This window comes from Maniola hyperantus, chromosome 17, assembly GCF_902806685.2.
Source record: "Maniola hyperantus chromosome 17, iAphHyp1.2, whole genome shotgun sequence".
Lineage (NCBI taxonomy): Eukaryota > Metazoa > Arthropoda > Insecta > Lepidoptera > Nymphalidae > Maniola > Maniola hyperantus.
In genome coordinates, this window is record NC_048552.1 from 13,061,084 (window position 1) to 13,088,879 (window position 27,796).

At 38.1% G+C, this 27,796-nt stretch overlaps 2 protein-coding genes across 2 annotated transcripts in view; one reads left to right on the forward strand and one right to left on the reverse strand.

The window, feature by feature from the left end:
• Positions 1–10,780: 10,780 nt before the first annotated feature.
• Snx27 (sorting nexin 27) lies at positions 10,781–21,190 on the reverse strand. Its single transcript, XM_034977397.2, has 10 exons — positions 20,880–21,190; positions 17,903–18,005; positions 17,133–17,406; positions 16,516–16,613; positions 16,190–16,285; positions 15,200–15,350; positions 13,844–14,007; positions 12,938–13,127; positions 12,024–12,205; positions 10,781–11,157 (listed from the first exon to the last, which is right to left on the reverse strand). Exons 1-10 carry the CDS (start codon positions 21,146–21,148, stop codon positions 11,089–11,091), a joined length of 1,596 nt encoding a protein of 531 aa, XP_034833288.1. The 5' UTR covers positions 21,149–21,190; the 3' UTR covers positions 10,781–11,088.
• A 911-nt stretch (positions 21,191–22,101) lies between these two features.
• The window catches only part of ClpX (Caseinolytic protease chaperone subunit), a 33,639-nt gene continuing 27,944 nt past the window's right edge, over positions 22,102–27,796 (forward strand). The window contains exon 1 of the mRNA XM_069504371.1: positions 22,102–22,556. Within this exon, the coding sequence (XP_069360472.1) occupies positions 22,484–22,556 (73 nt within the window). The 5' untranslated portion in view covers positions 22,102–22,483. The remainder of the gene's footprint in view (positions 22,557–27,796) is intronic.

Below are 27,796 nucleotides of genomic sequence, written 5' to 3' on the forward strand. Positions count from 1 at the left end.
TAACGTTATCTCGAGTGGGGAATCTCACGCGTGAGATGAGCGCATCCGCTGCAGACGCCGCATCACTAATTAGGGTTCGACACCAGACGTACCGGATTTCTGCCGCTCCGGTACTCTAGCATTGCATCCTGCGACTAGACAGGTTCCTACCAGCCAAGTGCGAGTCCGACTCGCGCACCGAGGGTTCCGTACTACAGTCGTATTTTGTCGACATTTCGCACGATAAATCAAAAACTAAAAAATAAATAAAATCCTTTTTAGAATGCACAAGTGAAGCCCTTTCATATAATACCCAACTTGATATAGTTATCTTACTTCGAAAGTTGAAAATACCAATATTTGTTCATGAACACATTTTAATTTCTTTCTTGTGATGTTACCACAAATTCACGGTTTGCAGGATTATTTTTTCCTTTACTTGTCCTATAAGACCTACCTGCCAAATTTCATAATTCTAGCCTTCTAGGTCAACGTAAAGTACCCTTATAGGTTTTCTTGACAGACACGACAGAGTTAGTTATCCTATAAGCGTTCTTTTTTTCCTTTTGAGGTACGGAACCCTAAAAAGGCGAGTCAGACTGGCACACCAAAGATTCCGTACAGTTTTTGATATTCCGCCACGAAAAATTCAAAGAAAAGGAAGTTCGAATTGAAATGCTAGTACATATTGTGGCTAATTTCCTTGTACACAATCTCTAAACTAAAGTTGCACGTCTAAATCTATTGCTATCTCTTTCTTAATGTTGCTTGCATAAAAGAATAGCACTAGATTTAGACCTGTTAATTTAGTTTAGTTTAGAGATTGTGTACAAGAGAATCGGCCCCATTATGTAGTTATATGGAACAAAAATTAGGATAAAATTCTAATTTTGTCCGATGACTTTAAGTTCTATGGAACAAATGGGACTTATCGTATGAAAGAATGATTTTAGTATCCGTTCCCACTAAGGTTTAGGTAAAATAAAACAGTATTTATGTAATACAATTAATTTATTTAAGTGAAACCTATACATAGTGATAGTTGACACGCAAATCTGCCCCACGCACTCGATAGTTACTCGATAGTTACTCAATAGTTACTCCATAATTACTCTAAGTGAGACTAATAGTGAACTGGAATGTACATGATACCATATGCTACATGTTTAGATCATTTACAAGTCGCGCCAAACTTCTAGAGCGATGTGAACATAAAGGTGATTGCACATTGGTGCGCACCGTACGTGCCGTACGTAATTAATTTCGTACGTCACTTTATCCTGAGAACATGAAGGTAACATGCACAGTGATTGACAATTTCAAGTGCTTCAGCTTTATTGTAAGTTAATAGTAATATGCTTGAGCACACTGTAAGACATAAATTACATTGCCAGCACCTCCACATTAATATTTTGGACAAAAAAATCACCAGAATGCTATAGAAATCTCGAGAATCTTGCGATTTTTTTGTATGTAAAACAGGAATTCGCTTCGATTAACTGGCAATGTAAATCGACGCTAAGCAAAAGACAGGACACCGTCACGCTATCCTTTTCTGTAGTGTGTTCCGAAAAGGATAGCACTAGTACCTACAATTAGTCCTGTCAATTTTGCAATTGATATGTAATTCTGCTAATACAATACTTTTGTCCCGTGTTCAAAGAGAACTAGAACTTTGGCGCTACCTGTATATACGTTGCAACCAAATAGTTATTACACCTGTTTACTTAATATGAGATTTTACATCTCACAACGATGATAAAATTCGAATGTCGAAATACAATAACGTCACGAGTAAAATGAACCTTAAGACCCTTGATTTATAGTCCAAAATTAAGTACCAACGATTTTAATTTCGCAAGGTATACCTACTGCGAAGCTGACTATAGATAGCTCCAAGCGGAATGGACGAACTTGTGTCATAATACAAGGCAGTTAAGGTCTATTTTACTTTCGGCATTCGAATTCCATCAAAGTAGGTGAGATATAAAATCTTATGCTAACCCTACTGATAATAATAATGCTGTAACACGGAGTTCTAAGTTACCTGCTCACTGATCTATAACAAAATTATGTACTAACCTAAATATAATAATTGTTTACATGTTCTTCAAATAAATCAGTGAGTAGGCTCCTTTATAATAATATCTCTAATTATATATTTCTTATTATTATAGTTTTGCTGATTAGTAAGATGTTATTATTATTAATACGTGTTAATGAGATTTTAAAGTACTGTTTTACTGATTTAATTCGGTACTTCAATACAATTTCTAACAAGTAGTTGTATGGCTTTTTATTTAAATGCAGATCATTTAGTAAACCCCATGAAAAACCCCAATTTTTTTACTGGGTTGGGGGATTGGACCAGGGTTCAAACATTTTTGCCCATGGTCCTTTCAATTAAATCAGGTTTTATCTGGGGTCAAAGTTGCTTAACCAGCATAAACATTATATTCACGCAGCTAGGCCGCAATATATAACTTTATATAAACTGACATATCTAGCAACTATGTGATCCTTAAAGGCAGTATTGCACTGTGAATAAAAACCAATACCTCCCACGTAAGTTGTCGTAAGCCACAAAGTAAGTGTCACAATATGTCGTTAAAAAGAAACCTCGAAAAAATCGGAGTACATACATTTAAAAAAAACGGGCCGTATTGAGAACCACCTCGTTTTTGGAAGTCGGTTAATGACGTCTATTTTTATTTATTTTATTCTTTCAAAATTAAATAAAACGCTAAGAATACATTTTTTTAAAGTATGAGACGTAGGTATAATGTTGTTTTTCAAAAGAAGACGGGGTAAAGCATCGTTTCGATTTTTTAGAACGCAATAGAGCATTTTTTTTAAAAATTGCGGTTTTGGGGATACAGTTACAACAACTTACGTGGGATGAAATATATATGTATAAGGCGAGTGTACACTTTATTGTATTGTACTTGCCACGAGAGCAAAAAATCATTTAATAAAACTTAAAGTTACAATATTCGGCAGAAACTAGTACACATCGAACTTTAGAAATAGCCAGCTTCAGCTTCGTAGAGCGCTGTCTCTGTCACTCAAATCTGTGACGATTTTTTTTTAATTTATAGACTAGCCCTTGGTTGCAATCAGATCTGCTGGCAAGTGATGATGTAGCCTAAAATGGAGCCCGCTGCCAAGAAGATGCCTATTGACTCTTGAAGGGGGTCTTATATTAAAATCGGAGGGGAAACTGATGCTAGAAGGGCGTTCTATATCCTAGCGTTGATTTATCACTGACTTGAAGTCTCAACGACAAAGACGACGCTCTACGAAGCATAAACTGCAGAGCATCTCTGTCTAAAGCTCGATAAGTAATATTTACAGCATGGTACTGTGCATAGTGTGGATTCACCTCAAAATGGCAAATATATTCTGAAAATGAGCTTTTATAAAGCCTGACCCTTTTAGTATGCCGATGCATTTGCATGCAGCAGCGAAATCACCTTTATACCTTTTATGTAAAGACGCTGTTTCACTACCGCATGCGAAATGCGTCAATGTGCTGACGCCTTTAAACACACAGCGCGCAACGGAACTTAAGTGTACGTGGTAGTTGCGTGTAAAATTTTCGAAATTCGCGATTATATTTCCACGACTGCCAAAGAATTTCCAACTATTTAAACATTTTATTTTAAATAACAAACAATAAATGTTTTTTTCATCATTCCAATAGTTACATTTTACAAGAACGTGTTGAAATTATTTTTGTGCATGATCATATTATTATGTACTTAGTTTATTGTTAGAACGATATAAGATTCTCACATTTTTGCTGGTTAAAAAAAATGTGAGAGGGACAGATGATAGAGATAAAATAGTGTTTCACTTTAGCCCCTTAAAACTTCTACAAGCCGTTGGACTTTTTACCGTCGCGCGTTCTGTGTGTTACAGACTTAATTATATTCCCTAATTATGATTCCCCAGTAACACAATAAAAAAGAGATTAATATTTTTATTCTAAGTACTTGTCATTCGTAGGTCATATTATAAACTTATATAAAATCGCTTATAAACTATAACAGTACATTATAATATAATATGATTTAATATACCTATGTACAGGGTTTAAAACATAAATAATACAAGAATAATCACAATATTACAAAATATTATGTATACAGAATGGCCCTTAATTGTAATAAAAAATACATAATACTTATATAATGCGTAAAAAATTACTTGTCACGCGCCATTTTAACTTTGTGTCAAATGTCATGTCAAAACTAATGATTTTATTTATTTCTTGGTTTAACGACATATTTCACAGCTCGTGAAGTTCCAGCGAAAAGAACAAGAAGGAGGGTAGTTTGCTACTGCCCTTGACAGCTCGAACTTCATCTCTCGCAGCACCGCAGTCCCGTCGTGACCACGACCCGTGCATAACATTGGGTTGAAATATCGACAAATAAAAACGCCAAATTAATCGTGGTATGTACCCGTTATCTACATTAAAATATGTCATGTCAAAAGTAAGGTTTTAGTCCTTACTTTAAAGGTGAGCCGTACCTTTGACATAACAGTTGACCTATAGAGGTAAAATGGCGAGTGAGTTCTCATTTTGTACGGACTATACAAGGGTTGTACTGGTTGTACATGACAAATGTGACAGAAAAGTGTATATAAGTAGTTTGCAATTTTTAATAATAATTAAAGAGCATTATGTATGTTAAAATTTGAACTGATTTCGTATAAATACTGATTCGATAAAGCATGCGAAATGCTATTTATATAAATCAATGTAACAAATGTAGGTACAATGTTATAAAAGCAAATTATTACATTATCATGCAAGTGTGTAAAGTAGAACATTAAAGACGATGCGCTGATTTTAATACCAGAGCCGTAGACGAGAGCATTTGTAACATTTATGTACAAAGTTGGATATTCGAAACGAATAAGAATGTAGCTTGTATGATGTATGTACATAGTATAACTTGATCATTTTAACTTGTACTTATTAGAACTTTAAAAAAAACGCACTGCAATTTTGTATCTGTTTGTTTGTTCCTTATCATCATGATTAACCCATCACCGGCTAACTATAGAGCACAGGTCTCCTCTCAGAGTGAGAAGGGTTTTGGCCATAGTCTACCACGCCGACAAGTGCGGATTGGCAGACTTCACACACCTTTGAGAACATTATGGAGAACTCTCGGGCATGCAGGTCTCCACACGATGTTCTCCTTCACCGTTTAAGCAAGTCATACTTAATACTGTTTAATTACTTAAAAACGCACATAACTCCGAAAAGTTAGAGCGACCTCCAATTGGAAGGCAAACGTCCTAACCACTAGGCTACCACAGCTTCCTTATAAGTTCCTGTAATTCAACCGATTGTGATGAAATTATGTAGGGTTGTTGTTGGGACGAGGAAGGCTCAACCCTAAGCCCGATACAAGTTAACGCCGAACGTTTAGATATTATATTACATTTTAACAATAAGTAATTTTTTTTTAAATTTGCTAATTTAATTTTATTACTTATTTTTTTTATCAAAGTTGTGGTTAAGTCACGTTAACTTTGTAAAATGAAATTACTGAAATAAAAACTAATATTATAAATGTGAAAATGTGTCTGTCTGTCTGCTAGCCTTTCACGGTCCATCCGTTCAACCGATTTGATGAAATTTGGTACAGAGATAATTTGCATACCGGGGAAGGACATGGGCTAATTTTTATCCCGGAAAATTAAAGAGTTCCCACTGTTGCTTCCATTAGTTTAATGGTGTGGGCACCTAAGGGCCAAATTTACTATGGCCACCTGGCATTCCCCTTTGAAGGATTTTTAAACGTTTGCCAAGTAGCAGATACAACGAAAGAATCTATGGCACTAACAATTTCGTACTATAAGTCTCGCAAATTGCTATTGCGCTGGAATCATGTCTTATTAACATCGAAATGACGTCATTTTGACGTCAGCCGAAATAAAAATATACCGTCAGTTCGAAACTTCAGTCTATTCAGACGTCTCTAAAATGCAGCCACGCGCATTAGCAATTTGCGGGACTTATACATACTTCATATTTTGTCATGTTATAATAGTATGATTTTATCAAACACGCTGTATAAAGTTAGCTACCGAAGTTATAAATAGTTATAATTGGTTACCAAAAGATTTGATTAGTTTACGATATATTTTTTTTAGAAAGAGCTAATGATTAATTTATTTAATTTTTCACTAATTTACTATAATATAGTAATAATAATAACTATTATTCAATTGATGATTTAATATTCTAATCGATAAGAGTACATGATTGTTGATAAAATACTACAATGTATCAATATTTAAGTTTTTTTCTTAACTTTATTAATGTAAACTTTTTAAGCACTGAAAAGTCGATTACGTTAGTATAATTATTTCCATTAAACAAATATGCTCTTATAAAATTGTCTAAATTAACTACATCATCATTGCTATTATATGCGTAAGACCACACTGAAGACTTTGTCGCACAACATTTTGTCGTTTGGTTTAAAAAAGTGAAATAGTGGCGTCGATTCTCATGTTTTTCTTTCTCCAAACTAAATTTTAAGTATCTGCATTTTTTTTCTTTTTAATATTGCTAAAAAAGGACGGAAAAATGAATTTCAAATAAACTTAACATGCTACTCTACAAATTTAAACACTATGCGCAAAACTGGCACCTGAAGTCACGAGGTTTGACAATTAAAATACGTTTGTGTGTCCTTTTCGTATTACATTGGTAAGAAAAAGATGCGAATACTATATTTAGATAGACCATCAGAATCAGTACCATTGTTGAATGCATCTTATACAATCGTATCGTATACTTAGATAGATACGAAGCTATAAATTCAAGCTCTAGATAGATATACCTATAGAGTGTTAATCTTTATCTTTTCGTTATATTTTTATGATAGTTCTTTACCTATATTTCAATACTCTATCTCACTCACCCACTCTCTTTTTACTTTTCACTCTAATTTTTTTCATTCAACATCTGCTACACAACTTTAAGTCGCGTGACACTAATCTAGTGTGATCTTAGGCTAATATGAAAAATGAATATTCGCACTTATTGTTATTATCGTAAAGGCTATAATAGCTTACAGTAAACGCTGTACACTCAGGTGCTATAGACCTTGATGTCTTTAAAAAGATTACAAAAGTTGCAATTATATTAATTAGGTAATTAATTAATTAATAATAATATTTTGATTATGTATAAAAACTTGTAAGTACATTAATAAATTGTTAATCTTTAATTAATCGTCGTTTCGGAGTCCATATTTTCTTAATTATCTAAGTTAAAGATGAACCGGAAGTTTTAAGCTATCGTGAGTGATTTCCATTATACATATATCACAGCGGGCTGTGCGAGCAGCGGCGCGCGCCGCACGCAGTCTCAACCGCGTCGCGTCCACGAACTGAGTACCTGTGAAAAGGGACAGGTTCGAAGGATGGGTTCGAAACTAGTCGGGCCAACGTCGACTAAACACGTACGGGAGCGGTGTGCAGGCTCGACCGTACCAAAGGGAGATCTCCCACTGAGCAATTGGTCTGCTCAGTAGCGCCAGCTGGGCCGACGGTTGTATCTTGAAACTTCTTAAATAGTGCGAGTACTGTCGGCGGTACATTTGTTCGGGACTACATCATGAAATGTTATCGATCGAACAGCGCCATCTAGTTTCTACTGAGGCAACCGCCACAACGTGAGTAAAGCCGATGTGTGATATATGTATAATGGACCGGCAGTGTTTCTAAACGGCGAAATTTTATTATTTGCCTGCGACATTTTTGACGACCTCCCTGGCGTAGTGGTGAAGCACTGTGGTCTTATAACTGGGAGACCTCGGGTTCCATCCCCGGCAAGGGCAATATTTGTAGGGATCTCTACAGATAAGGGCTTCCCTGTCCACTTTTACTTTCTTTTTCTCTTTATCCTTTGACTGGTGGGAGGCTTCGGTCGTGGCTAGAGACCACTTTACCGGAAAAGCCGTACCGCCAAGCAATTTAACGTTCCAGTACGATGCCGTGTAAAAACCAAAGGGATATCAGTTTAATAAAAACTGCCATACACCTTCCAGCTAGATGATTCTCTAACTCAGTGTATAACACTAAATGATAGCCACCGAGGTTGGTTAGTTCTACATTGCTGCTTCACTGGGTGATATTAAAATATATTTTCGTAGAAAACCTTCAACGGATTAAAAAATAAGCTCCGTCCCTATCATTCAGTGCTAGAAACTGAGTTAGCGAATCACGCTGCAGGTTAGCCCGCATCTATCTTAGATTGCATCATCACTAAAAAAGAAACACACACAACACACACTCATATACACACGACACATTGCATGCTAATTGTTTAGACTTATTGATAGTTTTTGTTAACACAACTATTATGTTTGAGACTGAGGAGGAGGAGCGGGGACCCTGAGACACAGGTTTATCAAACTTACTTCAGGGTTCCCGACACTAAGTTGTAAACCGACATTGGGGCTAATTCTGAGCACAACCTAATTTTAGAGTATTCGCATGCTCTTCTTACTAATGTAATATGAAAAGGACAGACACAGTTTGACAGTTTTAAATTTAATTTTTAGATGGTAAAACCCGTGATTTTTTAAATTTGTATTGTGCACTAAAATTTGGGGTCTTTAAATGTGAAAGTCATGTTCCGTTCCTTTTTAAGCATTAGTAAAAAGAAAAGGATGCAGATACTCTAAATTTAGTTTAGAGAGAGACTAGAGAATCGGGGCCATTGTTGTCATAAATAAATTTTCATTTCATTTTCATTTCATTTCCTCACTTACATGTACAGTGTACACCAAGTGAGATTGCAGTCAAGAGCTAAGTTGTATCTGAATTTTAAAAAAAAGTAAATGTTTTTTTATAAAAAAAATTTAAAAAAAGTTCTTTTTTTACCTGAACAGTTCACCTTTAACTCATGTAATTAGATATTTACAAACATTCGATTTAAATAAATTCGTTTGATACTGCGTAATAGAAAACCAAAGCCACATACTGATTGGGTAGTTGACTACGATTATACAGGGTGTAACCAGAACGCTGGCAAAAACGAAGACAGGTGACAGTACTGATGGTTATGATACCATAAAAACACGAAAATAAATTCCTATATTTTGTAAAAGTTCACGATATATTGCAAATAAAACATCTTACTGACGCTAGAGATCAACGAACGTTGCGTAAGTAGGCCTCTCGGAGTCAGTGCTGCGTCATAGGCGGGGCATTGACCCGAGTTTTGCACGTTATAAATTGCGAGTTTGGAAAATACTAAATCACTAAAACTACAAAATGAGGCTTATTGGTATTGGATTGTATTTAGGTAGGTAGTATAACAATATCGCTAAGTTTTTGCTAGCGTTCTTAATATGTAAACTGTTTGGGCCTAAAATAAATAAAATTAAAAATTAAAATTAAAAAATAAGTTCTGGGAGAAAGGTCAACTACCGTTTTTCAGTTTACATCATCTATACTTAACCTCATTTAAAATTTTCACCTAGCCCCATTTCTCATATTAAAAAATTATTAACAAAAAAATTAAAAAAAAAAAACCTATCACAGTGTCACGGCTTACATGGCAACCCTAATAACCACAGACAATATAATAATAAATCGTCTAAAATATTCCCGATAATTGTTCAGTAATTAATTAATTCTAAAAAATAAATCACATTAATTACAATAAACAGGTGTCCTTTTTAAGTGTGACAGAATCAGTACCCTTATTATAAATGCGAAAGTGTTTGTTTGTTGGTTTGTCCTTCAATTACGTCGCAACGGTGCAACGGATTGACGTGATTTTTAGCATGGGTATAGATAAAGACCTGGCGAGTGACATAGACTACTTTTTATCTTGGAAAATCAAACAGTTCCCACGGGATTTTTAAAAAACCTAATTCCACGCGGACGAAGTCGCGGGTATCAGCTAGTAAAAAATATTTTCAAAGTTTTTATCTTTTATTTTGAGATCAATATTGGCAAAGTCATGATTTATATAGTAATTAGATAAGGCTAGCTTTAAGTTTTATTGTATTAAAAAAAAAAAAAAAAAAAATATTGGCAAAGTTTTAGATTACGCGTGATTTTTGTTAGGAATTAAGTAATTTCACTTTCAATGAATCAAGGAGAAGTGTTAGTCGAAAATTCTAAAATTCGATTTAAAACATACTAAACATAACATTTTTATATTCTGTAACAAGTCGGTAAAGAATTAAATCAAAATTGACCTCAAAAGAAAAGGTAAAAAAAAAACAGCAAATAGTTTTTCGGATCTCAGATTCTAAATCTTTTCCAACTGTCTCATCTAAATAGAACACTCTGTATATGATACATAAACTAGATAGGATCTTGACGCCGCCATTTTTATTTCTATTGTACACAAAACTTAAAACTGGGAAAATCAACAGGACCCATAATATGGGAAAATAAAAGGACCCTAAGGTCTTTTCTGTATAAGTTTTGTATACAAACATTTACAGTACAGTAAAAAGTGGTACAATTTTTAATCCTAGTAACATTTTTTATTTTTTATTTGTTTTTTAATTTAAAATACTTTATTCTTTTTTTTTTTTTTTTTTAATACAATAAAACTTAAAGCTAGCCTTATCTAATTACTATATAAATCATGACCGCGTGGAATGGTGCCAAGAATACTGGCTGCATTTCCGCGCTGGACAGCCAGGCTGATCCGCTGCGCAAAAAATGAGCCAGCCCTTCTGTCACCAGTTGAGGCTATTAATCGCGGTGAAATGTCTCGTAAAAAATTTTTAGCACTAAGATGTTTGTTACGGTAATGTGGCTAGTTCTTTTATACACACTTAACTAAAACTAAACTGACAGGTGTCTAAAACTAGTGACATCCCTTTCCGCAAGCAACATTATGAAAGGGATAGCACTAGATTTAGACCTGTAAATTTAGTTTAGTTTAGAGATTGTGTACAAGAGAATCGGCCTCATTAAAAGAATAAAAATCAACCGTTTTGTTTTTCAACGTTAAGAGAATCAAGAGTGACTTGTTCGGCAATGGCGGCGGTGATGGCGTAATACCGTTGGTTAGCTTACTCTAGAAGGTTCTAGAAGGACGGGGTTCTATTCCCCGGTGTCCACCCAGTTCGCTTCTTCTGCTATTCGATCCATGCAGTTGCATAGAAATTGGTACTGCAAGAAACGAAATAAAAATCAAGTTAAAATGCGCACAAAATGAGTTCTAACGCGCCATATTAAGTGTCATGTCAAAAAGACTTTAGTCCTTATTTTAATAGGTGAACTATACTTTTAACATGACAGTTGTCATATAGAGTTAAAATGGCGCGTGAGAACTCATTTTGTACGGACTATATTTATAACGCGTCCAAACTAAGAAAGGCAAATCGTGTCCGTCAGTTTGTGACGTCCTAGCTAGAAATATATTTTGATTCAGTATATTTTCGATGCCCGATTGGCTTCGCTCAGACCTCAGAACCCTTACTCACACACACACACACACGCGCACATAAGTCGTGTGCAAACAGCGGACAGGCCGGTGTCCCGGTAGTAGTGATATGTGATTAAAGCCTACGAAATAAGCGATACTCACTCGTCTCGCTGATCTATCGTTGCCCACAACGTAGCACTACTATCGCGCTCTACCGCGATGGCGTCACTTGGTTCTCCCTTTGTCAGAGAGTGAGAAGCACTGATATTGCGTATTACAGCGCTGTCCTTGTCCCGCTCGATTTACACACCCACACATACATCATGTGCGGACGGGCCGGTGTTCCGGTAGTAGTAATGTACTTACGTATGGCGTGTAGAGCGCGAGCGTGCGCGGCGGACGCTCTCTGCGGCGGTAGGCGAGCCGCGCGGCCGCCGCCTCGTCGTCCGCGCGCCACTCTCTGACGTCACTCCACGTAATGTACTTACGTATGGCGTGTAGAGCGCGAGCGTGCGCGGCGGACGCTCTCTGCGGCGGTAGGCGAGCCGCGCGGCCGCCGCCTCGTCGTCCGCGCGCCACTCTCTGACGTCACTCCACGTAATGTACTTACGTATGGCGTGTAGAGCGCGAGCGTGCGCGGCGGACGCTCTCTGCGGCGGTAGGCGAGCCGCGCGGCCGCCGCCTCGTCGTCCGCGCGCCACTCTCTGACGTCACTCCACGGCACGGTCGCGGACGCGCCTGCGCACGTGTTCTCACTCTCGCACCACGCGGACAGCTTCAGCGCGCTCCAACCTGGACACGATAACATCATCACCATCATCATCTTGTGACAAAAGCAACGTTTTGAAAAAAAAATACCAAAAAATGCAAAGGAAATTTCTTAGCAACTTATTATTCACTTCTCATATTCGTATCTGTATACCAAGTGTTAGTGGACCAAAACTGCTTTTTGTGTTTTGAGCACACTAAAATTTTGTTAAAAAAAAAACATTTTCTGTCCTACTTTAGCAATATTAAAAAGAAAAGGATGCAGATATTCTAAATTTAGTATATAGAAAAACATCAGAATCGACGCCAATGGCTCGTTTTAAGTATATCGGTGAGCGACTTACCGACGGTGATCGCGACGACGGGCGTGGCGCGGCAGTCTGTCCGAGCCGGAGGGAAGGCGATGTCGCCGTAGCCGGGCAGCGTCCGAGCCAGGGCGAGGTAGTCCGGCGCTCTCCGCACCTCCTGCAGCGCTTTGAGTTGGTACAGACGAGCGCCCGCCACGCAAACGCCGCGGTTCGCGTCTTAAGTATATCGGTGAGCGACTTACCGACGGTGATCGCGACGACGGGCGTGGCGCGGCAGTCTGTCCGAGCCGGAGGGAAGGCGATGTCGCCGTAGCCGGGCAGCGTCCGAGCCAGGGCGAGGTAGTCCGGCGCTCTCCGCACCTCCTGCAGCGCTTTGAGTTGGTACAGACGAGCGCCCGCCACGCAAACGCCGCGGTTCGCGTCTTAAGTATATCGGTGAGCGACTTACCGACGGTGATCGCGACGACGGGCGTGGCGCGGCAGTCTGTCCGAGCCGGAGGGAAGGCGATGTCGCCGTAGCCGGGCAGCGTCCGAGCCAGGGCGAGGTAGTCCGGCGCTCTCCGCACCTCCTGCAGCGCTTTGAGTTGGTACAGACGAGCGCCCGCCACGCAAACGCCGCGGTTCACGTCTTCCACCGCCTTGGAACAAATTCATACTTAATTAACATAATTTAAGGAAATAGGTATTCTTACAGTAGCTTCCCAATATATTTACAATAATATAATTTTTGTACGACAAAACATTCACAGTTACAAAAAAATCAGTGATCTCCATGATAGGCAAACTAGAAACAGAAATAAGCTGGCTACTCCTGCGCTCCGCCTCTGGAAGGTGCGAAAGTCATTTGTGGGAATGAGTGTAATATTTTATAATAAAATTCCACAACCAATTTTAGACTTGCCTTTACACAAGTTTAAAAAATGTGTTAAAAGTATGCTCCTAAAAAAAGCTATGTAAACGATAAAAAAGCTTGGATTTGACTCGCTCCAGCAATGTACGGGGCTGCAATGGCTTGTATAGTACGGTATAATAACATTGTAAATTGAAAAATTAAAAAGAGCAACCGCCGAGTTTCTTGCTGGTTCTTCTCGGTAGGAACGGCATTCCGAACCAGTGGTAAATTAAAACTACCTGACTATTCATAAGTACTTGTAAAAAGTTTACATGAATAAAAAAACATTCTATTCTATTCTATTCTATTCTATACAAGTATTAGATTTTTTTAATTTTTTAAAAATAAAAATAGCGAGCAAACGAGCTGGTGGGTCACCTGATGCTAAGTGATTAACGCCGCCCATGAACATTTTCAGAACCAGAACCACAGCCACTTCCTTAGTAAAGTATCAAGTCTCACCTGCCAGAATATAAAGGCGGCGGCCTTATCGTCTTCCTTGATGACGGATATCTCTCGCTCAGGACTGAACAGCCACTTCCTGATGGCGAGGCAACTGCTGGAGGCGGTGGAGTAGTTCTGGATGTACAGCGAGTGGGGACACTCGTTCGGCTGCAGCTTGCGTTCTGTGGAACAATTGAAGGATATAAATACTAAAAAAAACTAATTAGGTGTGAGTCGAACTCGCACACCCAATCCATCCGCACCATCGTATAAGAAATCCCAAACCATGCAGTATGATAAAAATTTGCAAGTTAATGACGGACAGCACTATCTTGATATGATTTAGTAATCAGTAGCCTTATTATCTAACGCTATTATCTAGCGTTAGATAGGAAAAAATGGAGAAGTCTAGAGGAGGCCTATGTCCAAAGAGGACAACCTGAACTGTAAACTGCTGGTGTTACTAATTTTTTTAGAATAAATTATGTAGGATAGGATAATTAAATAATAGGAAATAAGAAATTAGTAATACGTTTAGTTAGTAATATAAGATGTAAAACTAGTGTATCAGTGAATAAAGGCTATTTTATTTTATTTATTTATTAGCCTTATCATAAAGTGTGTTTGTTTGTTGGTTTGTCCTTCAATCGCGTCGCAATGGTGCAACGGATGGACGTGATTTTTTGCATGGGTATAGATAAAGACCTAGAGAATGACATAGGCTACCTTTTTAGAATGACTGACTTTAGTACTGACATCGACACCACCTCCCGCTCCGGTACTATGGATGGGGTAGGATTCTTTTTTATTTTTTATTTTTTTTTTTTTATTTGACTAACCAACAACATTTACACATACACAAGTATTTACATACAAAAGGATTTATAACTAAAGGACACATAGCATAAACGTTAACAACTGGCTAGTACATAAGATTTAGGTACAATGATGTTATGACTTTAAAAGGCAGTAAAGTAAAGCAAAATGTAATAAGGAATTAGCACGTTAAATCGGTTACGTCTCATTACAAACTGATTAATTAGCTCCCTTTCGTAGGGAGATAATGACGTTATGACTTTATAATTTATAATTTGTGGTCGCCTTCGAGCATCTGCCGTCTCCCAGTCGTCGGATGTGCCTCGATCACTCACCGAAGTTATATTCGACGATCTCAAACAGGTAGAAGTAGCTCTGCACGGCTTTGGAGAGGCCGATCTTGTCGCACACCGCGCGGTATACGTCGTCTGCGTTCGTCGACTTCAGCACGGACACCGACACCACCTCCCGCTCGGGTACTATGGATGGGGTAGGAACTTGTGGTCGCCTTCGAGCATCTGCCGTCTCCCAGTCGTCGGATGTGCCTCGACCACTCACCGAAGTTATATTCGACGATCTCAAACAGGTAGAAGTAGCTCTGCACGGCTTTGGAGAGGCCGATCTTGTCGCACACCGCGCGGTATACGTCGTCTGCGTTCGTCGACTTCAGCACGGACACCGACACCACCTCCCGCTCCGGTACTAGTACCTACAAAAATACTCAAAATTTTATTACACTTCTCATACTCGTCAAGTCGTCGACGCCAATTTATTTTATTTTATTTTATTTTATTTTATTAGATATGCCAACGATAAATTGTAACAACATTCACAAATATTAAAAACATGTCACAAACAATTCCAGTCCTACTACAATCATCAATTATAGGCATATACAGCATTACATAAGTCTCCGATTGTGTTAACAATAAGCTACCTACATTACAAACTTTTAACATTAACCACTAATTAATAAATATAATCTACAGCTAAATTAATAGATACAATTGCTTAATTAATGAAATTAGTTACTCATTGCATAAAAATTAATTAAATTAGATAAGAGTCAGATAACGATAACAATTTAAGGATTAAAGATTACGACAATGTCAGCTCATTCATGGAGTACAATTTTTTCTTAAATTTAATTAGAGAATCGTGGAAGATATCAATGTAAGTTATTGTAAGAGTTCATTAATCGATTTGAAGGGGCAAATTTTCCTAGATTACTTTTGGAAAAATGGGGCAAGAAAGTTATTAATTAAATGTCACTTGCTTTAACGGTAAAGGAAAACATCGTGAGAAAACCTGCATGCCTGAGAGTTTTCTGTAATGTTCTCAAGGCGAAAACCCTTCTCACTTTGAGAGAAGACCCGTGCTTTGTAGTGAGCCGGTGATGGGTTGATCATGATGATGACTCGTCAAGAACCCTCACTAGGTGGACGGACGACATCAGACGAGTCGCAGGAAGCCGCTGGATGGTGGCGGCGCAAGACCTATGTCCAGCAGTGGACGTCTATCGGTTGATGATTGAGATGAACGTCTAACCTTCAACTCCACAGGCGACGGGTTGGACGAGTCGTCCGAGTCCGTGAGGAACTCTTGCACGGCGTCCGACTCCGCTATCACGCGGACCGCGCATACCTGATGAATAAAGTTATGAGTAAGTAAAGACATGATAACCTAATGGTTAGGACGTCTGCCTCTTAATCGGAGGTCGGGTGTTCAATCTCGGGCACGCCCCTCTAACTTTTCGTACGTGCGTTTTAAGTAATTAAATATCACTTGCTTTAACTGTGAAGGAAATCATTGTAAGGAAACCAATATCTGGAAGTATGAATATAAAAAGCCACCTTATTGAATGCGAAACTTACCTTTTCTAAATACTGTTCGAGGCCTCTCCTCCTAGCATCTAGCTGCTGTTCGCTCAGCGTGAACGGCCACTTGCCCGGCAGCTTCGGGAAGTTGAAGCCTGCAACAGAAAATACCAATGTCCAAAATTTTCTTTTCTTTTTTTTTTTTTTTTTCTTTTTTAAAGAATATTAACTAATATTCCCCTTTCCTCTCCAACTAAGCGTCAGGCTTGTGCTAGGAGTAGGTACGACAATAGTGCAACGGGCGGGGTTTGAACCGTCGACCTTTCGGTTTTCAGTCCACTCCTTTACCGGTTGAGCTATTGAGGCTCAATATTGCACTGCACATACGAGTATGAGTGCCTTACACTGACTATTGTATAGCCGGGTGCACTTCGAACGGCCCTTGTGCCAGATTCCTCTTTCTACGCACATGCAACTGTGGTTCCCCAGTTTGCATGTGCGTGGAAAAAAGATCTGGCATCTCGCTACACACAAGTTCCCTGCGTGTTTTTTTGCATTATACCTCCACCAAATGTCTAAATAAAAAAAGACTGTTCGAAATATGTAAGCTAAGTAGATACACACACCTAAATTGCGAGCGAAGCAAGCGCGATTTCCTCTAATATGTCACTCACCTAGGAACTCCTTCCTCAGCAGCTGATGCAGCGCGGCGAACTCCCTGTAGCGGCGGCTGCAGAGATGCCGGCCCGCCATGTGCACGTTGAAGGCGACGTAGCTCCGCCCAGTGTTCCTCTCCATCACTACCCGGTAGTCGGGGATGGACACCGGCAGCGAGCGCTTGTCCGTGTAGTCGTAGCGCTGGTACACCGTCGCGCGCGAGTTGGCCGCGCCGCCAATGACGCCCACTGGTGCCGAGCCGTCGTCGCATGGCTCCAGCCGCTCTGCCTCCTGGTATTACAAGTTACAACACAGATTTTGACGGTTTATCTAATCAATAGCGCTATTGGTCCGATAACTCGAGACAGTGCGTTTATGAACAACGCAATGCAAGATAAACTTCGTTTTTTGACGTTTCATCTGTCAGTAGGTAGTTCATGTTTGCGTATTTTTAGATTAAAAATTATTTTAATAGTATATAATGTTTTGTTACTTTGCAAAAAGAGTGGTTAGCCACTTATTTAGCATAGAAAAAAATACTATCACACTAATATTATAAAGGCGAAAGTTTGTATGTGTATGTGTGTGTGTGTGTGTGTGTTTGTTACTCCTTCACGCAAAAACTACTGAATGGATTTGGCTGAAATTTGGAATGAAGATAGATTATACCCTGGATTAACACATAGGCTACTTTTTATCCCGGAAAATTAAAGAGTTCCCAGGGGATTTTTAAAAACCTAAATCCACGCGTACGAAGTCGCGTATAATATAATAGTTTTAAACTAACCTTCTGTGTGACAGAGATGACTGTGAGAGTGAGACAGTCGCCGCCCGACTTTATCAGATCGACCACTTGCTTGTGTGTGGCGCCCTCTACATTCACCCCATTGCTGTAACAAATAAATAATCCTTTAAAAATACTATTAGTTCGCTTCATCGTCGCTTAACTACCTACCTCACAATCAATTGAACATCCACCGGCATCCTACCGGCAAAGCCGTGCCGCCAAGCGAGTTTGCGTTCCGGTACGATGCCGTGTGGAAGCAAAAGGGGCATGGGTTTATTAAAAACCATCTTAGACTGCATCGTCACTTACCACCAAGTAAGATTGCAGTCAAAGGCTAACTTGTGTCTGAATAAAAAAAAACGATTTACAATATTATTAAACTTTATTTATTTATTCAGACACAAGTTAGCCCTTGACTGAAATCTTACCTGGTGGTAAGTGATGATGCAGCCTAACATTGAAGCGGGCTAACCTGGAAGGGGTAAGGCAGTTTTTTATTAAACCCATATCCCTTTCGTTTCTACACGGCATCGTACCGGAACGCTAAATCGCTTGGCGGCACGGCTTTGCCGGTAGGGTGGTAACTAGCCACGGCCGAAGCCTCCCACCAGACCAGACCAGAAATTTAGAAATTATAAAATTCCGAGCCCCTGCCGGGAATCAAACCCGGGACCTTCCACTAATAATACTACAGTGCTTACCACTGCACCAGGGAGGTCGTCACTAAATAATATTGTAAATCTAACTGATATTATGATTGGGAAACCCTTCTAAGGCCGATTTGACCTAGAAATTTAAACCACATGGATAAATAGACAACTATTTTCATAGGCAATAATTATGATTAGTGTGGGCAGATAACTCACACATGCCCCACAGCCGTATCTTACTCACAGATTTGCTTACAATGGATATTTATAAATTGTATTATCGCATCCCACTGAAACTATTGTAGGATTTCATCAGCAGTGTGTTTTATAGCATGGTGGTGATAAATGATGAAAATAATGACTAATTTGTGTGTAGCTCACGTCAAACTTATTATTTTGACTAATTTGTGTGTAGCTCACGTCAAACTTATTATTTTGACTAATTTGTGTGTAGCTCACGTCAAACTTATTATTTTGACTAATTTGTGTGTAGCTCACGTCAAACTTATTATTTTTACTAATTTGTGTGTAGCTCACGTCAAACTTATTATTTTCACTAATTTGTGTGTAGCTCACGTCAAACTTATTATTTTCACTAATTTGTGTATAGCTCACGTCAAACTTATTATTTTCACTAATTTGTGTATAGCTCACGTCAAACTTATTATTTTCACTAATTTCTTAAACTGGACACTTTCAAGTAAAGATTTTTATATAAGCCTGTGAAGATGATACTGCTAGGGGCTCAATTTGAACGCCATAAGCCTACTTTGTCGTATTAGATTACAAATTGCAAAAAACCACATTAAATTTGAATTTCGCGGGCAGACCGTGTCCTCCACCTTAACTGACGATATTTCTTGGTTTAATAGAGCCAGCAGAGCCTTGTTCCTGAAAGATAATTTCCTGAATTTTCCCAGATTTGCACAAATAAGAACTAAATAAGTATTTTTGGCCAAAGTTTTTATGGAAAAACATGTAGATGCACAAATGTTATGCCCGCAAAACTCATTACCATAAGCTGTATCAAGCCATTTTAATCTGTAGTAATTAGTAACACAGTCTAAAGAAGCCTTACACAATACGGATTCTATATTTAGACGCCAGATGTGTCTAGGCTGTGACTACATTGTATGCAAATAATATTCATATTTACTTACACAAATTCATTTATATTTCAGTCAAGTGGAAGTATATATGTCTAAGTTTGAATCAAATTATTTTATGGATCATAAAATAATTTGATTCAAACGATGAAAATATAGGAAAATTAGCTTATGCTCACGACTTCGTCTGCGTGGACTACACAAATTTCAAACCCCTATTTCACACAATTTTCAAAAACCCTTTCTTAGCCTGTGGGAGGCTTCGGCCGTGACTAGTTACCACCCTACCGGCAAAGCTGCGCCAACCAAAGGGGCATGGGTTAGCAAAAACTGCCATACTCCTGCATCATCACTTACCACCAGGTGAGATTGCAATCAAGAGCTAACTTGTATCTGAATAAATAAATAAATAAAAAATTGGTATTTAATTGTTGTAATGCATGTAACTCTAAAAGTTAGATGCCCAGGATTCAACCCCAAATAAGAGGCCAAAATCCACCACCACCAGGCCACTAGGCTGTCACCACAAACCATAATAGCTAGTGATTACAACATTGTGATCATCAGTACTGTTATGTGAACTTATACTTCTCTGGCCTCTGAAATTTTAACTAATATTTAAAAGCTTGTCAAGCTAAAAAGGTTTTTATTAGGTATCAATCACATTGATCACATCAAAGTTTGAGGGGCTGATGAGTGTTGGTAAAGGGGATAGCATGGAAGGAATTCCCAGCAGGAAATCATTAGGGCCTACTTTACACTGTACTTACAGCCTTTATACACTACTTAGGGCTACCGCGAAGACATAAATTGAATAAAGGATGAATGTACATGTACTAAATAATATAATCTGACAAAAATACAGTTTACCCAGTACCAGTAGTCTGCAAAGTAATCAAAGCATTTCAAATGTCTCAATTGCCCAATGTACGTTCAACAATAACATATTTTTAGTATACGTTTGCACAAGACATCGGACGTAACTGTTTCTAAACAACAATTTCGCAAAACAGGTTTGTGACTCACAGGCACCATTCAATACAGTCTCGTATAACAAAGAATGTAATTTGAACCAGTTAGTTCTAGTAAGAAAAACATTATAATTGTTGCTGAGGTTGGGAAATGCAAACAATAATGAGAAAACCCCCATAAGAGAACGCCTTTTTAAGCCGCAAAATTTATGGGGTTCTTAAATAAAAATGACATAGAACTGATACTCACACTTCTAGGATCCTATCCCCTTTTCGTATACCGGCCTGCTCAGCTGCACCCTGCTCCAGAACTGCGCTAACATGCTGCAAAGGTGCATAAAGTTCACCATTGATCGATCTCAACTGCCCGCCCTCGGAAACTTGACCGCGAACGTTGAAACCGAAGCCGGTCTCTGTTTTGTATATAGTAACGCGACGGGGTCCATTATTAGTCACTGTGCCCTTATTATTTTTTTCGGGCCGTACAATACTGTTATTATCAGTTTCTGTCTCGGCCATTTTGGACAATTTCGGGTAAACATGACATTTGATGTCACTTGAAACTTGAAAGTTGAAACCACAGATACCTATAAGAAACCCTCATAGAGTAGAACCATTCGTATATTCATTATTTAATCAAAGAGTTATTCAATATCTCTATGGCTTAGAATCATTAGAATGCTATAAAGCAAAATAAGAAGAAGAATCATTCGAATATTCAAACAAAGACCAAAGGGGACACTTGACGGCAACGTTAGTTCCAATGTTCGCCACGCGCCAAGATAGCCTTGTCGCACTGTATCTGTATGAGTGGTAAAACAACGTGTCCTGACATTGGCTAATCTGTGTAAAGCCAGAACAAAAAAAAAAAACAACGTGGAGCCATAAATCATAAACTCAGAGCATTTGTGCACTTATCCGTGATTTTACAGATCCGTAAAAATACGAATCATGTACCTACCTACGCATCGATATAGAAAGTAATTAGTACATAAAGATTAGATGTATAATAATTATAATAATACAGTTGATTGTTAGCGCAACCTATGTCGACGTAATTGTATAGTTTTATAGTTTTAAGGCTAAAATTTGTACGCCTCACATAGGCATGAAATAGAGTGACATAAAAATTGTGCCAACACCTTACATAGGTATACTACCTATTTCAACAAATAAATAGATTTTGATTTTAAAATTTCTTTGGATGTACGTACAGTCCGACACGGCTCTTTTGGCACTTGAATCACATGGACAGGGGGCATGGGTAGTTGTAGAACAAAGGCTGCCAGCAAATAAAATTTTCTCAATTTTACGGAAAATTATTGAAAATTTCAATGTCGAAAATCGATTAAGTTTGATCACGGATACGAACCGCATACGGACGAGTGCACACACGCCCTAGTTTATTCCATCTACAAACGTAGTGCTACATAGGTACCTACTCTTCGTAACTCATTTCTAAATTCGAGCTAACTTCACACCACAACTTCACAGACCAAAATCAATCGAAATCTTATTTGTCGGTGATCAAAATCAGCTGTAAACATCAGTATGGCCGTTCATACCTCCACAAAATAAAATTGTTTTTGCCATCTATGAAATCATACAATAAAAAATAGAAAAGTGCAATTACAGTGGAGAAACCGTGTAAAATATTTGTTGTATCTTTGCAAGCAGTCGGTGTTGTTGACTAAAAGTGTTGCGTCATGACAGAATAGCCTCTCTCTGACAAATAAATACAATAAAAATTGCTCACGGAGAGATTACGGCAAACAAGGAGCATTTCGAATTCGCTCGTTTCACGTATCTGTCGAGTATTTAGCTAATGTGACAAAGTGTGCTTCGATAATTAAAATGAGCAGCGTTCGGTTAAGCTTTGTGTCTGTTGGGAGGATTGCTGTTAGGAGAAATTCACAGTTTACATCAGGTGAGCGCGTTTTATCATTGTTTTTCCTATCTATGCTATCGAACTGGCCGTATTCCAAAGACGTACATGTAGTGTACATCGCGTTTTATTACGTTTACACGCGTATGTATGCTGTTTGATAACAAATCGTCGTGCGCCACTCGATGTTTTTCTGATAATCTTGAACATGAAAACTTGAGTACCCCAGAGCAGGCTGCGGGCTCACAGCAAGGTCATTAACATTTAAATTGTATAATCGGAGTTTTGACATTGGTTCGCGAGGTCCTTATTCGTTAAACTGTTTATTTATATCATTTGAGACATTAAGTATTCAAATTCATACATAATATCACCAATTAACATTAATGTATTATGCAATAACACTAACCATAATATTAAGTAGTAAGTATGTATGCCATCAAAATTCATACTTAGCAAATGTGAGAAAAAATGTGGTTTTAAGAAATTGTTACTTACTTAAAAACTTGATTTTTGTAGAAAATGCCTGCAAAATCATTTCTTAAGCTGTCTAGTAAGTATAAAATGATGTACGTGACCAGAAATAATAGTTATAACAATTAAGTGATCTTGATGGTAACTTGAAATGTACAAAAAACTCATATTAATACCTAATCAAAAACAATCTTAATACATTTCTGTTTTGAACTTTGTATTTTATTTATTAAATTTACTTAAAAGATTGTGAGAAAAACGGTTTTCTATGTTGAAGAGTTCTCCATATTGCTCTCAAAGGTATGTGAAGGCTGCCAATTGCACTTGGCCAGTGTGATGGACTATGACCTAAAATTTAGGCTCTAACCCCTTTTCATTCTAAGAGATCTGTGGCCAGTAGTAGGCCGGCGATGGGTTGAGATGATGTTCAATCTGTCAATGTGACTATCAATTTTAGTTTGAGGCATCATTGGTGCCGATTCTCTTGTACACATTCTCTAAACTAAACTTAATTAACTGTTCTAAATCTAATGCCATTCTTTTCTGCAAGCAACAGTATGAAAGGGATAGCAATATATTTAGATGTGTTGTGTTAGTTTAGTTTAAAAGATTGTGTATAATGGCATTAACCACAATATGTGATCAAGGAAAAATTACAAGAAAAACTGCCTTTATTTTGTACTGGTCCACAGGTTTTGCCTAATGACTTAAGTGGTTAGTGTGATTTCTCAAAGCTGATCAAATAAACGGGAAAATGTGATATAATATAAATAAGTAAAGTAATAAATGGCTAATTTAAAAATCTGTGATAGCCTAGTGGTTAGGACGTCCGCCTTCTAATCGGAGGTCGGGGGTTCGATCCCAAGCATGCACCTCTAACTTTTCGGAGTTATGTACATGGCCAGCGTGGTAAACTATGGCCAAAACGTTTCTCACTCTGAGAGAAGACCCATGCTCTGTAGTGATCATGATGATGATGATGTAAATTTCTAATAGGCTTTAATTTGTTTTTGTCTCTAAACATGATCTAAAATCTACAAACTTACATACAATAGGTACTTAACATTTTAATTATTGTGAACTTTACTTGATTTCTTTGAGCAATTAAGCAACTAAGTAAATAATAAGAATTAATAAATACTTAAAGGCATATTATTAACAGTAAAATCTTGAACTAAATGCATTGATTAGCTAATTACTTAATTGCTGATGTTATATTGCTTATTAATTAGGCTGAATAGCTTAAAATTATTATTTATAAATTATAAAGTAGGTATAATAAATTCTACTGCCACAAAAACAAAATAATCTAAACGGTGAAACAACATACATTTACTTATAAACAATACACACAATTTTGATGACTTCCCCGGCGCAGTGGTAAGCACTGTGGTCTTATAAGTGGCAGAACCTGGGTTCGATTCTTCCCAGGATCGAACCCCCGACCTCCGATTGGAAGGAGGAGGTCCTAACCACTAGGCTACCACAGCTTATTAGGGAATTTTATTACGGTACGCTAAAAAATGGGCATTTTTTAATTTTATTCATTACTAGCTGATACCCGCGACTTCGTACGCGTGGATTTAGGTTTTTAAAAATCCTGTGGGAACTCTTAAATTTTCCGGGATAAAAAGCAGCCTATGTCCTTCCCCGGGTTGCAGCTACCTCTGTACCAAATTTCGTCAAAATCGGTTGAACGTTTAAGCCGTGAAAAGCTAGCAGACAGACACACACTTTCGCATTTATAATATTAGTATGGACTAGTTGATGTCCGTGACTTCATCCGCGTGGAATTAGGTTTTTTAAAAATCCCGTTGGAACTCTTTGATTTTCCGGGATAAAAAGTAGCCTATGTCACTCTCCAAGTCTTTATCTATACACATGCAAATAATCACGTCAATAACTTGCACCGTTGCGACGTGATTGGAAGACAAACCAACAAATCAACAAACAAACACACTTTCGCATTTATTATAAGGGTACTGATAGGTAAACGCTTGACCACAAGCACACCTGATGGAAAGTGATGATGTGGCCTAAGATGGCATACGACAAAAGCACTCAAATGTGCCTATACACTATACAGCCTACCGCTTCAGTTAAGTGTCGAGTTACTTCACCGCTTTCACTTTCATGAGACGCAGATTGCAGCTTAGCCGTTAGGCCCTGAACACACGTACTTTATAATCCATATTTAAATGCGAAAGTGTGTCTGTCTGTCTGTCTGCCTGCTAGCCTTTCACGGCCCATCCATTGAACCGATTTTGACGAAATTTGGTACAGCGATAGCTTGCATCGCGGGGAAGGACATAGGCTACTTTTTATCCCGGAAAATCAAAGAGTACCCACGGGTTTTTTGGAAACCTAAATCCACGCGGACGAAGTCGCGGGCATCATCTAGTTTTAAATACATATCAAAAATTCCGTACCCGGCAGGAATCGAACCTGCATCATCTGGGTTCGCGCCCGATGCCTTGACCACCCGGCCACGGTTTCGCTTACTGCCAGTGACGAAGTTTGTGTACCTAATGTATGTTCACTCAGTACTGAAGCGACTGTTTAATGCTAAAAAATATATATAAAAACACGCTACTTTTATGACTAGCTAAGCAAATGACATCGAGTACACGACAGGTTAAGATGGCAATCGGGGTATGAAACGGGGGGACGCCCCGTACACACGCACGTCACCCGCTCTCGCCCGCACCGGGATAATACGGGGCGTTCCCTCCTCGACTGTCATTTCAACCTGTCGCGTAAAATCATAGAAATTTGGCAGGTAGGTAGGTCTTATAGCACATGTAAGGGGAAAAATCCGAAAACCGTGAATTTGTGGTTACCTACATCGCACAAAAATTATTTAAATGTGTTCATGAACAAACAATTAGTATTTTCAACTTTCAAAGTAAGGTTTTATTACCAGGTATCATATGAAAGGGCTTTACCTTCTACATTCTAACACAGATTTTTATTTATTTTTATCCATAATAGTTTTTGATTTATCGTGCAAAATGTCAAAAAAATACGATTGTAGTACGGAATTCTCGGTGCGCAGATCTGACTCGCACTTGGCCGGGTTATGTCACTCGCCAAGTCTTTAAGATCCATGCAAAAAATCACACCAATCCGTTGCTCCGTTGCGGCGTGATTGAAGGACCAACCAATAAACCAACAATTTCGCTTTTATAATATGGGTATACTGGGTAGTATAGTTTATCTAGTGTATATAGTTTTTTCTACAATCGCACCGCGTTCGTGCGCGTGCGCAGATGTGGATCTGGCGTTAAATGCCGCCGATTATATCAAATGATGCCATTACGAAGTACGAACTCATTACACAGGCTCTCTGTAGTTACCTGCGAGAGAGGCGAAAGCTTTCACGGGGTTTCTTTGTTGGTTTGCACATTAGGGTCTACGCAGACGGGCTGCATTTCTATTTAATAATGATAGAAATACTATACAATAATACATTATTGTACTTATTTTTGTTATTACTTTTATTGTAGATTTTAATTATTTTTATTTTATTTATAATTTTATTGACTTTTGTAATAATATGGGTACATTTTGCCTTAAATAAAGAACATTATTATTATTTCGACTGCAAGCCGACTGTTGCAGTTATAATTATTGTGATTGAAATCGACTAATGACCGATAATACTTTATTGGTAGAAGAATGCATAAGGCTCTTAAATTGATATTATAACAGTCTATGGGTACCTGCATTCTAATGAATAAATTAAAAAAAAAAGGGCTACAAGCGGTGATAGCCTCGTGGTTAAATCGTCGACCTCTTGTACGGGGGGTCGGGGGGTCGATCTCGGGCACGCACCTCTAATTTTTCGGAGTTATGTGCTTTTTAAGCAATTAAATACCACTTCCTTAACAGTGGAGGAAAACATCGTGAGGAAACATGCATGTACAGCGTTCTCTATAATTAAAAGATAATTAATGTTCGTAAATGGGCGTGAACTGTGAAGTCTGCCAATACGCACTTGGCCAGTTCAATATGGCCCACGCAGGAGTAATTAGTGTGTGCGCAAACACATTCTCTATTCCCTCACTCTCATAGTGATGGGACGGAAACCAGACACGATCGAAGAGGGATCAGTAGCAGGGCCGACGTCTTTACGTGCTCTCCGTAGTACGGGATTATAAAAATAAATAAAATAAAAATAGCCTTTATTTCAGAGTTCAATTTTTAAAAAAATTATATTACAGTTATTTGCATCACAAAAAGTTTCTTAGCTCTGAGTGGGTCGCGGCAAAGGCCTCCTCCAACTCTCGCCAGTGCTTCGGGTCTTCTGCCACCCTTCTCCAGAAAGGACCAGCTGTTAGTTTGAGCTCGTCCTCCCAACGACGTTGGTTATAACAGAGCTTAATAACTTCGGATTCTCTGTACATTTGTAGTTGCACACATCTATTTGCGGTCCAGTAATTTTAGTTAAATATATAGTTATAAAATTTAATAGTCTTTAATTAGTGATTAGGTGTTAATTAATATATAATTAATATATTCAAAATTCTTTGATCTTTTATCGTTTTGTATTTTATGTCTTTTTTCTTGTACCTTTATTTGTATTTAAATTTATTATTAATCATGTAGTTAGTGTAAGTGGCACTGCAGTTCTAATTAGATATAAAATAAATAAAATAAAATAAAATAAAATAAGTTGATTTGTAAACGGGGGCGACATAATCGCAATGCGATAATGCCCCGGCAAAAAATAAACAGAAAAAAATAAACATGTTGACAGAATTTCTTAGTAACTTTTGATTGAATTACCTACCAGTTAGGTATAGCAC

Coding starts and splice junctions, on each gene's coding strand:
- Snx27 (XM_034977397.2), bottom strand. CDS start 21,148: ATGGCCGAGACAGAAACTGATAATAACAGTATTGTACGGCCCGAAAAA. Junction 18,006..20,879: donor GGGGATAGGATCCTAGAAGT/GTGAGTATCAGT, acceptor TATTTGTTACAG/CAATGGGGTGAATGTAGAGG. Junction 13,128..13,843: donor CCGCCTTTATATTCTGGCAG/GTGAGACTTGAT, acceptor ATTTGTTCCAAG/GCGGTGGAAGACGTGAACCG.